The sequence below is a fragment of the Lissotriton helveticus genome, chromosome 7 (assembly GCF_964261635.1).
Source record: "Lissotriton helveticus chromosome 7, aLisHel1.1, whole genome shotgun sequence".
In the NCBI taxonomy this organism is placed as follows: domain Eukaryota; kingdom Metazoa; phylum Chordata; class Amphibia; order Caudata; family Salamandridae; genus Lissotriton; species Lissotriton helveticus.
Genome location: NC_136068.1, coordinates 1,290,780,587 through 1,290,792,720, shown reverse-complemented (window position 1 = coordinate 1,290,792,720; position 12,134 = coordinate 1,290,780,587). Strand labels below are relative to the sequence as shown.

General features: G+C 41.3%; 1 protein-coding gene across 3 annotated transcripts in view; it reads left to right on the top strand.

The window, feature by feature from the left end:
• The window catches only part of RECQL5 (RecQ like helicase 5), a 912,465-nt gene that overhangs the window by 372,591 nt on the left and 527,740 nt on the right, over positions 1–12,134 (top strand). For all 3 annotated transcript variants that reach the window (XM_078654534.1, XM_078654536.1, XM_078654535.1), the window contains one exon: positions 11,351–11,869. In XM_078654534.1, coding sequence (XP_078510660.1) covers positions 11,351–11,869 — 519 coding nt within the window. The remainder of the gene's footprint in view (positions 1–11,350; positions 11,870–12,134) is intronic.

Genomic DNA, 12,134 nt, shown 5'->3' with positions numbered 1-12,134 from the left:
CAAATGCAGTCCGATCTGGGAGTGACTCTAAACACTCACACAGCTCTAGCCTCTCCCAATGCAGCCAGAATTCTAAATATTCAAACTCTGTTACTACAGTTTCACACCAACCAATTCTTCGCATTCAGGACTTTCATGCAACTGCTAGGAATGATTGCATCATGCATCGCAATAGTGCCTCATGCAAGATGACAAATGTGTCCCCTACAAGAATGCTTAGAAATCAATCACATTGTCAATTAACAGATCAGTGTTGGTAGACACCCATTGCTCTCTCTGCAGTGGTGGAACACACAAAACGTATCAAAAGGGCGGCCCTTCATCGACCCTGTTCAACAGACTGTGCTAACAGCAGATGCATCTCTCACAGGTTGGGGTGCTCATCTACAAAACTTGACAATTCAGGGTCTGTGGGTCAACAAGCACAAAAGTCTCCACATCAACTATCTAGAACTTCTAGCTTTGTATCTAGCACTAAAAGCTTTTCAGTTTAACTTCATAGGAAAGGTTTTCTTAGTCAGTGCGGGCAATATGACCGCTATGTACTATTTACAAAAGCAGGGGAGGAGGAGGGACAATCTCTGAAGCTATCAGGCCTCTCTCAGACCATTTGACGTTGGGCAATCCATCACAGAATTCATCTTCTGGCACTCCTGGCAGGAGTGAACAATCAAATTGACAACCTCCTCAGCAGGAGGCGGCAACAAATGCATAAGTGGGAACTTTATCCCCAGGTTCTCCTTACATACTTTCAAGAATGGCGATTCCTACAAATCTGTTCGCCACATTGGACAACTCAAAATGCCAAACTTCGCCTCCAGGTTCCCACATCCTCTATCCAATGGCAATGCCCTATAGATGAATTGGTCAGGGATATTTGCTTATGCTTTTCTGCGTCTCCCTCGCCTTCCGTTTTTGGTTCGGAAGCTCAGGCAAGGATCCCTCACAATGATTTTGGTGGCTCCCACATGGGCCCGTCAACTGTGGTTCACCACACTCTTGGAACCATCAGTGGTTCTCTGCATCTCATTTCCAGCATTCTCACTCAGAACCATGGAGAAATCAGACACCCAAACTCCAAGGAGCTCAATCTAGCGATTTGGATCCTGCAGGCCTAGAGTTTGGATACTTAGATTTGCCGCCAGATTGTATGACTATTCTTAAAGAGGCAAGGAAGCCTACCGCCAGAGTATGCTATGTGGCAAAATGGAAAAGATGTGTTGTATATTTCAACAACAACAATATTGATTCGCTAGATGCCTCAATCCAAAATATTATTTGTTACCTTTTGCACCTACTGCGAGCTGGTCTAGCCAACACATCCACTTGATTGCACCTGGCAGCAGTAGCCGCATATTTGCAAAACATGCAACATTCATCTTTGTTCAAGGTTCCAGTAATTAAAGCCTTTATGGTGGGTCTTAGACTAAAACCACCCAGAGTACCTCCTCCACCAGTTTGGAATCTGAACATTGTGCTTACAAGACTCATGGGTCCACCTTTTGAGTCGTTACACAATTGTCCATTACAGTTACTTTCATGGAAGGTTGCCTTCCTCATTGCTATCACTTCATTAAGGAGAGTTGGTGAGCTACAGGCATTAATCTCAGAAGAACCCTTCTTTCGGCTTCATAAAGATAGAGTAGTTCTTCGCACCAACCCAAAATTACTTCCAAAAGTTGTTTCTGCTTTTCATATTAAACAACCAGTTGAGCTACCGGTGTTCTTCCCTCAATCTCATTCAGTAGCAGAAAGTGCTCTACACACACTTGATGTCAGAAGAGCGTTATGGTACTATGTTGAAAGGACAAAAGAATTTTGTAAGACAAAGCAACTGTTTGTTGCATTTACTACACCTCAGAAAGGTAATCCTATCTCTAAATCGGGTATTTCAAGATGGATTGTTAAATGCATTCAAACTTACTATGCTGAAGCTAAAAGAACTTTATCTATACCTTCTAGAGCACATTCCACTAGGAGCATCTATGGCCGTTTTAGGTAACATTCCCATAGCTGACATTTATTTATTTATTCATTTAGAGTTTTATATAGCGCAAACATGACCCACGAGGGTATCTGAGTCCTTTACACATGAGTAGGAAGCAGGAGGTAAGCAAAGCAAACATTAATATGCAATAAGAACAGTTAAAATTAGAAGTACATGTAGTGGTGGTGCAAGAATATGGGGTGAGGAACTATCTCAGGACCCGAAAGAAAGAAACATAAAGATACCTAACAAAGTAAGGTGCCGCCCAACATAGGGCAAGTATATAATAGTCAAGGTTGATGCACAGATACTATGATCAGGATCAGGACTTCTCTTGTTTAAATACTTTGATTATGAAAATGACAACGTGCTGTTTACAGATGGTTTGGTAATTTGCGGCTCAAGCCATCTCACAGGTAGACAAAATCACAGAAGAGTTTGGCCAGATGTGTAGGAATTGCATGAACAAAAATAAGTCTAATGTCACGAACTGAAAATCTGCCTTTCAATAAATTCAAGAGCTGGGAGATATTAGATTACACAAGATTGGACCACTCTGGTTACTGCAAATATAGAGTCTGTCAGTAGGAAAACTGAGAACATCCAAAAGCGAAGGTGCATTTCCCCTCTGTATCTATGGCAGAGCCACACTATTGCAATGTCAACTATTCTGTAACACGTGTATTTATTCTATGCAATTCCTTTATATTTTGGATTTAAAAAGGGGTACTAGCACTGCCAAATTTAACAATCATGATGTTGACCATTACAATAAAAAAAATTAGTTTAATATTAAGAGTTACGGACAAAAGGGTATTTGATCTGTTATCCTTATCCAATCTTGCATTATGGTTGTAAGAGTTATGTATCTAAATATTCAGCACCTAAGTTTTTTTAATGTGAGAATAAAGGTTCTTCAATGTGCCGCTTGGCTTTGATGTGATATTAGGAGAGCAGCAAGAATTCCTCAGTATGGATATCAGCAGCAAATCTGAGATAATCCCTATGCTCTTAAATCTGTGTGATGCCATTAGCATACCAATTCATACAGTGGGGTGTTTGAATTAGCATGACCTGCTGGGAAAAAACAAACTACTCCCTTGGGATATGCGACACTGGAAAGTATGCATTGGGCAGTCAAAACTTAAATATGCTCACTTGGTAACTTGGACTGCCACATTTAGGATGGAGAACTACAATAATGCCACATCCGCACAATGCAGATAAGCGATATTATACTGGAAAACACTGGTGATAAACATATTTATAAATAGACAATATTGTTGATTCAATTCAAAATAAACTTTATTCGGTTGGGACATGCAACCATAAAAACACAATATATAGTCACATAAGTTAAAAACAGTTGATAAAAGGTCAACATCCATATTAAAAAGTGGCGTACAAATACTGATACCCTTAGACATCATACATTGCGGCAATTCTCCTAATGTAAACAGTAGACACATAGCAGCTTTACATAATTTGGTGACAAAGATCCAAAACACAGCGCTTCAGAAAGTGCAAAATATAAAGTGTGTAAACTGCAGCATATCTCCTAACGTAAACAATAGACTCATAGCAGTATTACATAATTTTGATAACGGAAGACCAGGACACATTGGCTTCGGAAGTGCAAAATATAAAGTGCAAGGAGCTTCATTGATAGGACCACCTCCAAACATTATGGAGATGGTAATTTACGTTAGAACATACTCTTTCTAGCCTTAATTGAACATCAAATAAATGTAGCAGTATAAAAACAAATCTCAGGTTCTTTAAGTGCAAAAAGTACGGTCATAGCAGCATTAGTGGTTTTGGCTTCATACTTTTTAAACAATGGTTTAAGATAAGCAATTCTAAAAGACAGAAACAAGTCACATAAAAGTAAAATAATGCAAGGTGCTCTGCTTTGTGTTCCTGTCGCAGGGACCTGGGGAAACAGGGTGCTGTTTCATCGCGGGGAACGCAACCAATTGATTCACAAGGCCTAACCTCATTCTAGTTAATACATAGCGATGGGAAGGTCTTGTGACAAGTGAAAGGTATGCTTGGAAGCCCACGTATCTATATGCAGATGATAAAGCCGATACATGGTTTGTTTCCTTGCTATTTCCATCCTGCGTTCATTCTTATGAAACAGGAAGGTACTCTTTAAGTCCTGTTTTGACAAAGCAGATGTTTCATTGTGATTTCCCAAGATAGTTCGGTCAAATATGATCCCTAAAGAATTGGCTAAATAATTGAGGCAGGCTATCTTTAAATAGTTATCCAAACACAAGCATTCATTTATAATAGACTTAGTAAAAATAGTCTCCTCTTTCGACCATAATGATCTCCATAACTGAAGCGGTCTCATGGGTATTAAATCCATCAAATAGTTAAGACCAACCTCACAGTGAATAAGTTCAGAGGAGGCTGAGACCGGAAGACCTAAAAGCTTCTTTAAAAAAGAATTATCTTCCGTTTGTAAATCACAGCATGGTTGGTATCCCCAAAGCCCAGCCCCATAGAGTACTTCCGATGTGCATCTGGCTTTAGAGATGTCAATCATGTCTTTAATGCAGTGGTTCCCCAAATTAGAAGCAAATTTAAAAACACCGTATATACTTTTCCTCATTTGGTCCGACCATGGGACATTTTGTGGTTCCATTTCCCATCCGAAGAAAAGGAAATACCTAAATAACAAAAAATTTCCACATTTTGTGCTTTGTTGCCTTCAATAAAAAAGGGTTTCAGACATTTATATTTGGAGCCGCATACCATTGTAAAAGTTTTGGTCTTATTTACCAACAGCTTCCTCTTACTAATGAAAGCTGCAAACCCATCAATTAACCTCTGGAGACCTACCGGCGTTCTAGATAAAAGCACGGCATCGTCCGCATAAAGCAGGACTGGGACTTTCTTGCCCTCCACTAATGAGGAATCCGCTTGTATCAGTTTAAGTGTTGCGTCAACTTTATTAATGAACAAGGTAAAAAGCAGCGGGGCTAAAACGCAGCCTTGGCGGATACCACGTTTTACATTAAAATTGAGGGTACATTCACCCTTCTGACCGTACCGTACTTTGGTTGATACATTTTCGTACAGCCTAGCTAAAAAGTAAATGATGGGTTTCGGGGCGCCAAGGTTAAGTAAAACATGCCATAAAACACCATGATCCACCAAATCAAAGGCGCTGCTCAAATCTACAAAATATAAAAAAATCCGACCCTGTTTAACTTGTGTATATTTTCCAACTAAAAGCTCCAAGTTAATACTCTGTCCTAACGTACCTAACCCCTTTCTAAAACCATATTGTGCCTGGGCCAAAATATTACTATCCAAAACCCACTCCTCCAATCGTAACAATAAAACCCTGCTCATAATTTTGACTGAAAAGTCGAGTAAGGAGATGGGTCGATAGTTTTTCGCTTCAGATTTGTCACCCTTTTTGTGAATGGGAATAATAACGGATTCCCCCCATGAGGACAGGCAACCCTCGGTTACTGCAGCGTTAAAAACTTTTGTAAGTATAGGCCCCCACAATTCTGGTATGGATTTATATACGTCGATAGGGACACCATCAGCACCTGGTGCTTTCCCCCCTTTACTATTACCTATACCTAGGTATGTATCATAAATACATGACTAGGGTTAAAAATACTAGAAAAATAAGCCACCCATTACTCACAGCTCACATGAACTAAAAGTTCAGGGACGGATTCGTTTTTGAGGAGTTTAGAATTCACCGTATCCCAGAATAGTTTATTGTTAGAGGTTTCTGCAGCAAATGCAAGGTTGTCCCACGCCTCCTGTTGAAGCTCCTTCTTCCTGCGTTTTAACTTATAATTGTATTCTGCTCTTAGGTCATAGACTACTGCACTATCCCTTGGTTTATTCGAAAGTGCTGTTTTCAATCGATTCAAAGAGACAGTACATGAATGGTCGAACCAACCCCTGACCTGTGTTTGTTTCCTATATGGCGTCGCAGTAAATAATTTGGAAATAGATTCATTGATAGTAAGGAAATTGGTCAGGATCTTAATTGTTTCGGTCTTGACCAATAAGCTGTCTTCTATTTCATTACCACAGGCCTGTATAATTTCTTTATATATTTCACAGGAGTTGGCACCCTTCCATTTAATTCTAGTACCATTAGGGCGGCACGGAGCAATGTTATTCATAAAAGTACATGATTCAACTATCTTGTTCCCCCATAAGTGCAGTCTCATAATGATTGAATTGTGGTCACTCATTAACAAGTCAACAATCTGCGGGGTAGAGCATAGATTCACAATGTTTGCAGAAACAATAACACAATCAATACTACTATGTGCTGACCTTCCTGTAAAGGTTGGGATCTCCTGCCTGTTCCCATCTTTTGCACACTGCAAAATATCTAGATCAAATTCTGTCAGGAGTGCTTTTAGGATATTACCACAGGAGGTATGTGGGAAATGTAAATAGTCATTGCCTTCATCATTTTGGAACCCACACACTTTTGCCATCGACTGGGGGTACATATACCATTAAAATCACCAAGCCAAACTATATTCAAATTAATAGTATCCACAATAACCATTTTATCTAATTCCTATTTCAATTCTTTAACTACGCTATGACTAATAGAATCAAATACATTATTATAAAAGTTAATCAGTAGGACATCCCGGCCATCCCTATGGTGTAACCAAAGTAACTGCGAATGATGTCCTATGTTAAAACATCTTTTGACTCTCATGGGCAAATCATTTTTTAGTAGAATTAACAATCACCCCTTTGCTCTACCAGAAGGCGATGGAGTTGCGGGCAAATTATATGTGGTAAACCCCGTCAAAATGGACATTTACGGTACTGCAAGTTTCCTGCAAACACACAATATCGTGTAAACAAATAAATTCCTTCCATCCTAACAAATCAATCTTACTTGCGATTCCAGCTATATTCCAAGTGACAATAGTGTATCCTTTAAAAAAGGGGGTTCCTTGAAATACAGGTCGGGCAGTTCCTGGGCTAGTAGGAACACTGATAGCAACTTCACTGATCGCCTCGCTACAATCTTCTAACAATACTGGGGAAGTTATGTTCACTGCTGTTCCATGCCCATTACTCACATCTACTTTAGCCCCCTTTTTTGCGGCTTTGCACTCTCCTTGATATACAATTTCATTATTGACACTTGGTAAACATTTAGGCATGGTAATAACATCAGAATTTTTAATTAACCCACTTCTTATTGGAAAACCTGAGTCCAACAGCCTAGTATCTCCCCCCACCCTTCTGGATATACATGCTGTGTCCAGTCAATCGTTAGAATCTAATGTACTTAGGATATGGAATCTATTGTATGTAGGCAAAACAGGGTATAACTGTGGATTGGCTACTGTTAGATCTGCTTGTTATTGGATCCCTGCCTCCAATCAATGGGTAGCTTAAGTGTCTATAAAAATAACCAAGGGGTTAAAGTGAGGCAATACGATCTATATGCGGGCTAGTAGCTGCTCTTTCAAGGGACATTCGTGCCCAAGAGGTGTTCTTAAAGTTAATAACTATACAGTCCCCTTGCAGAGTCTTTCTTGAGGGCCCGATCCAGTTCACCCTTCTAGTCCGCAGTACCTGGTCAGCATGAGCCACTGGGAAATTGCAATTTTGGTGCAGCCAGTGCACCACCTTATTTTTTAAGGTACCATAGCTTTCTTTTTGTTCCGCCTCTAGAGGTGGTACGTTAACCATAACTATTAACTGAAAGGCAAGGTGCACTCCTTTATTCTAATAAAAGATCATCTATCTTAGAACGTTGAAACAAAGCGTGCTGCCTAGGCGTACACAATGTCCCTATTGTGTTGGAACTAACTATAACAAAAATCAAGTGGAACCACTTGGCCTTAGCTAGTGGCAGAAAATCATTAGAATTTTAACATTTATAACAACATACAATCCATTGATAATTCCCAATAACTCAAATTCAAATAAATACATTAAACCGTCAATTGGTAATTTTTACTCGAATTGAATGATACAGAAACATAATACAAAGTAACAATTTCATCAATAACACTTGAAATCCATAGCAAGTTTGAAGAATTGCCCAATGCATATCGGGCCGAGAGGCCCTTCGTCCGGGGCTCAACCTGAAAATATGAAAATAAATCAAATATAACTACATTCATCTTGCAATGTCCAAGGCACAGACTAGTACAAAACTGCTAGAAAATTCTATGTACTGCATAAGGAGATGTTATCAATGTATAACATGTAATCACAAATGGACACAAATATGGAAATTATAACATAGCAAATGAGTGCACCTTCAAAAAACAAATCAGAAAAAAAAGTGAAGAGAATCGAAGCAAAAAACTCGAAAGATCAACAAATCCTATGTGCAAGGCACTAACAATGTCTAAAACATGCACAGTGTCGAGACAAACTTACTCAACAAAATTCCGAAATGAAAAGAACCATGCCCACAGGCATGAAGGTCTGTCGCTCGTTGCAACTGTAAATAATTAAACACTATGTTAAAAGGAAAACCAAATAGAATGACTGTAATCCGAAACATGTGACCAGGAAAGATACTTCTGACTAATGTACTGACCTCAACTGCTCGTAGAACAAAGAAATCCTCAGAGAGAATACACGAAGAAAGTGTCACTGTGGATGACTTCATTAACCGGAGATACAAACTGCAAAATGACAAAGTAACAATCACCAAACGTTTTGAAATAATTACAGTGCCTTTCGGATCTCACTAAAAATCACGAAGCCTACCTGATTAGTAACTGATGACAACAGTTCATGTAACGTGTCCAAAACCTGCCGCCTCCGGACACGGAAAAGGCGTCAACGGGGAATGTTTACCAGACGGTGAAGTCCGCTTCACTTCTCTAAACAGAAACGAGCTAAATGAAAAAACCGATACCGCTCAATGGACCGTGTTAAAAAATAACAAAACACGTGAGCCTTAAACGTACCTGTAATAACAAGCTAAACCGGTACCGACGTGTTTTTTCTTCGACCTGCTGGAGGGTATCGCGTAATCCCAAAACGCCACGCATACGTATTAAACCTGCCATGAAAACAAACAACGGACTAAGCCCGCAGTATGTAAACAAACCATGATAGTAACCAAAAATAGCTCCGCCATCTCAAAGCCATCTAAAAAAACGTGCCAATTCCTACTCAATCGTCATAGTAGGTCTTTCCTACAGTTCCTTTTCGGGGTTGGGGACCCACTAGTAGGTGGTATCGAGGGACCACATTTTGCAAAGATAAATCTTGACTGTGAGTGAGGGTCTCCAAACTCGCCAAAAGGATAGATTCTTGGACATTATTCGAGGTAACATCTACCTCTGGGGCAGGTATGTTCTCTGAGCCATTGCCCACTCCAAGAGATAGGCGGCGTTCTGCCCTATTAATTTCGACGTTAATGGCGCTAACCCCCTTCACTAAATAGGCATCGATAGTTGAACCATGGGAATCCATATTTTTAGGGGTTTTCAATAGTTTACGCTTTGACATCCTACAGCTTAAATGACTAATAAGTCACCCTAACACCAGACCAAATATATAAGCTGTCACGGGACCTAGAGCGTCTAATGTTGTTGATAGATAACGCTGGATATGATGGCTGAAAACAAGAATATGGGACTATATTATAAAAAAGCAACACACATAAATACTAACACAAAAACCTCATTGCTTGGTTTATGCCACAGGGCATGAAGGTCAAATAAAAAGGATTTTAAAAGGGTAAAATGTCCAAAAAGGGCGAAGTCTTAAAATCTGGTAATTGCGCCAGTGTCACAAATTAACATTAACAATTGGGGGAAACACAAAATTAAGGCAAGGCACAATTGCAGTTCAAATCGTCTCACCAGTCACACTTCCTTTGTGGGTTCGGGCTGTTCCTGCAGGGTCCGAGTACAAATTGCCCTTTGGAGCTTTACTGTTGGTTTTCAATGGGGCGCAGTATTCAAATATTCAGTAATGTGGCCCTCCCCTGCCACGGTGTGGCGCGGATGGGCGCAGACGGGCCCGCCCTTGGCTGCGGGAGCCCTAGCCCCCTTTTGAGCACGTCCTGGCTCTCTCGGTGCGTTGCGTGGTGTGCGGGCCGCACGGAATGCCGGGGGTTATAGTTTTCCGGGCAGCAATGGCGGTTTTTGGGCGCCTCGCACCTATCAGCAGATATGCGGCTTCGTGCCCAGGGCTGTTAGTGGCGTCCCAGAAGAGTCAGCGGAGAAACAAGGTACCCCCAACAGCAGCAGCCGGTACATTGAATAAAAATATTGTTTTCTTTGTGCCAACAGTTCAGTGTTCAGAAAAGCCGTGGTGGCTTACCTTCTACCAGAGTCCTGACATTTGTAAGGCAGCAACAGAAGTGTGGTGCAGTGGGCAGGGCAGCTGACTTCGGAGTGCAGGGGTCACGGTTCGATCCCCGGCTTCGGTGGCAGATCAGCTCAGCACCATGTGACTCTGGGCAATAGCTCAAATAATTTACACGACAGCCCCCAGGGCCTTGAGACCCTTAAGGGTGAGTAGTTCACACTTTACAAATACTGGATTTACAGATAGATTTATAACATGGTCCACACTACACACATTTACTAAACACTATTGTTTGGTGGTCTTAATACGTCAACAAGCCAATGTAGGGCAAGCAGTGCTGAAGACACCTTTTCAAGCAACTGCAACACCTACCAGTTAGCTACTGATTTGGGAGAATACTGCTGCATAGTCTATGCAAAGCATGTGTATATACAGCACACATGCCTTGAACGGAATATGTAACTTACGTTGTAAGCATCTGTTCTTGGCATGTAGAGCTGTAGATTCACATGCGTTCACCCACCTCCCCTGGCACTTGTGATTGTTGCAGTTCTCATAATTTACATTACATATGCATGGACATCTCTGTTTTCACTTACTTACTTCAATCTCACCCTCTTGCTGGAGAACATTCTAACAATGGAGTCGATGCCCATCTGCAATATCACCGAAAGTAGGATCCACCTTACCTTGTGACTGGAAAAGACTTCTTGGAAGAAAAACTACTGACAAACATCCGGACCCAACATTTGGCAGAAGTATGCACAGCATGCGAATCTACAGCTCTACATGCCAAGAACAGATGGTTACAGGGTAAGTAACATAATCCTTCCAGTTCCTCTTGAAATCTAGTTGGTCTGTGGCTAATCCAGTCACATGTCGGGCAATAAACCTTGGGCGGTCCTATCTCCAGCCCTTTATGCCCTCTAGAGACACTGGTCTTTGCTTAAATCTTCTAACGTGTTTAAAGGCCTGTCCATTTGTGTCGAGTGCAGCCTTTTGCAGTCTTGTGTGAGCACACTGATTGTGACCTCTCTTCTCTATTTCCTCATACAGGACCAGGTGGAGCACCTATTGGCACTACAGATCCGAGCCTGCACGCTGAACTCCAAACTGCTATTAGCTGAGCGCCGGAAGATCCTGGACGACCTGGCGAGCGAGAAGCCACTAATCAAGCTGCTTTACATAACACCTGAGATGGCCGCCTCCGCAGCATTTCAGTCTACACTGACCTCCCTCTTGGCCCGTCACCTCTTGTCCTACCTGATCGTTGATGAGGCACACTGTGTCTCCCAGTGGGGCCATGACTTCCGACCTGATTACCTAAAGTTAGGGACCTTGCGCTCCCGCATTCCACATGTGCCTTGCATTGCTCTGACAGCCACTGCCACAACAAAGGTACAGCAGGACATTATTGGCTCCCTGGGGCTCAAGTCTCCTGTGGCGAACTTCAAGACTCCATGCTTCAGATCCAACCTCTTCTATGATGTGTTGTTCAAGGAGCTACTGGCCAACCCCTATGATCACCTCAAGGATTTCTGCCTAAAGGCCCTGGGCGAGAAGAACAAGGAAGGGGTAGGTTTTTTCTAGAGCTGCAGGTCTGTGTTGGGGTACACGTCAGTCTGTGAGATTTTTATTATTTTCTTTTCTTTGTTTTTAAAAACAAAACACTATTGCATAGCTACTGTGGAAAGCTGTTGTGTCCCCGTCACATCTTCCAAAGCTCCAGATCACTGGGACAGAACAGCTAAGCTGAACTGTGATATGTAAACAAGTTTTAATGTTCAAAATTTGACTACCCTACGTGTTTGCTGATATTGATTCCATGTATTCAGAACTT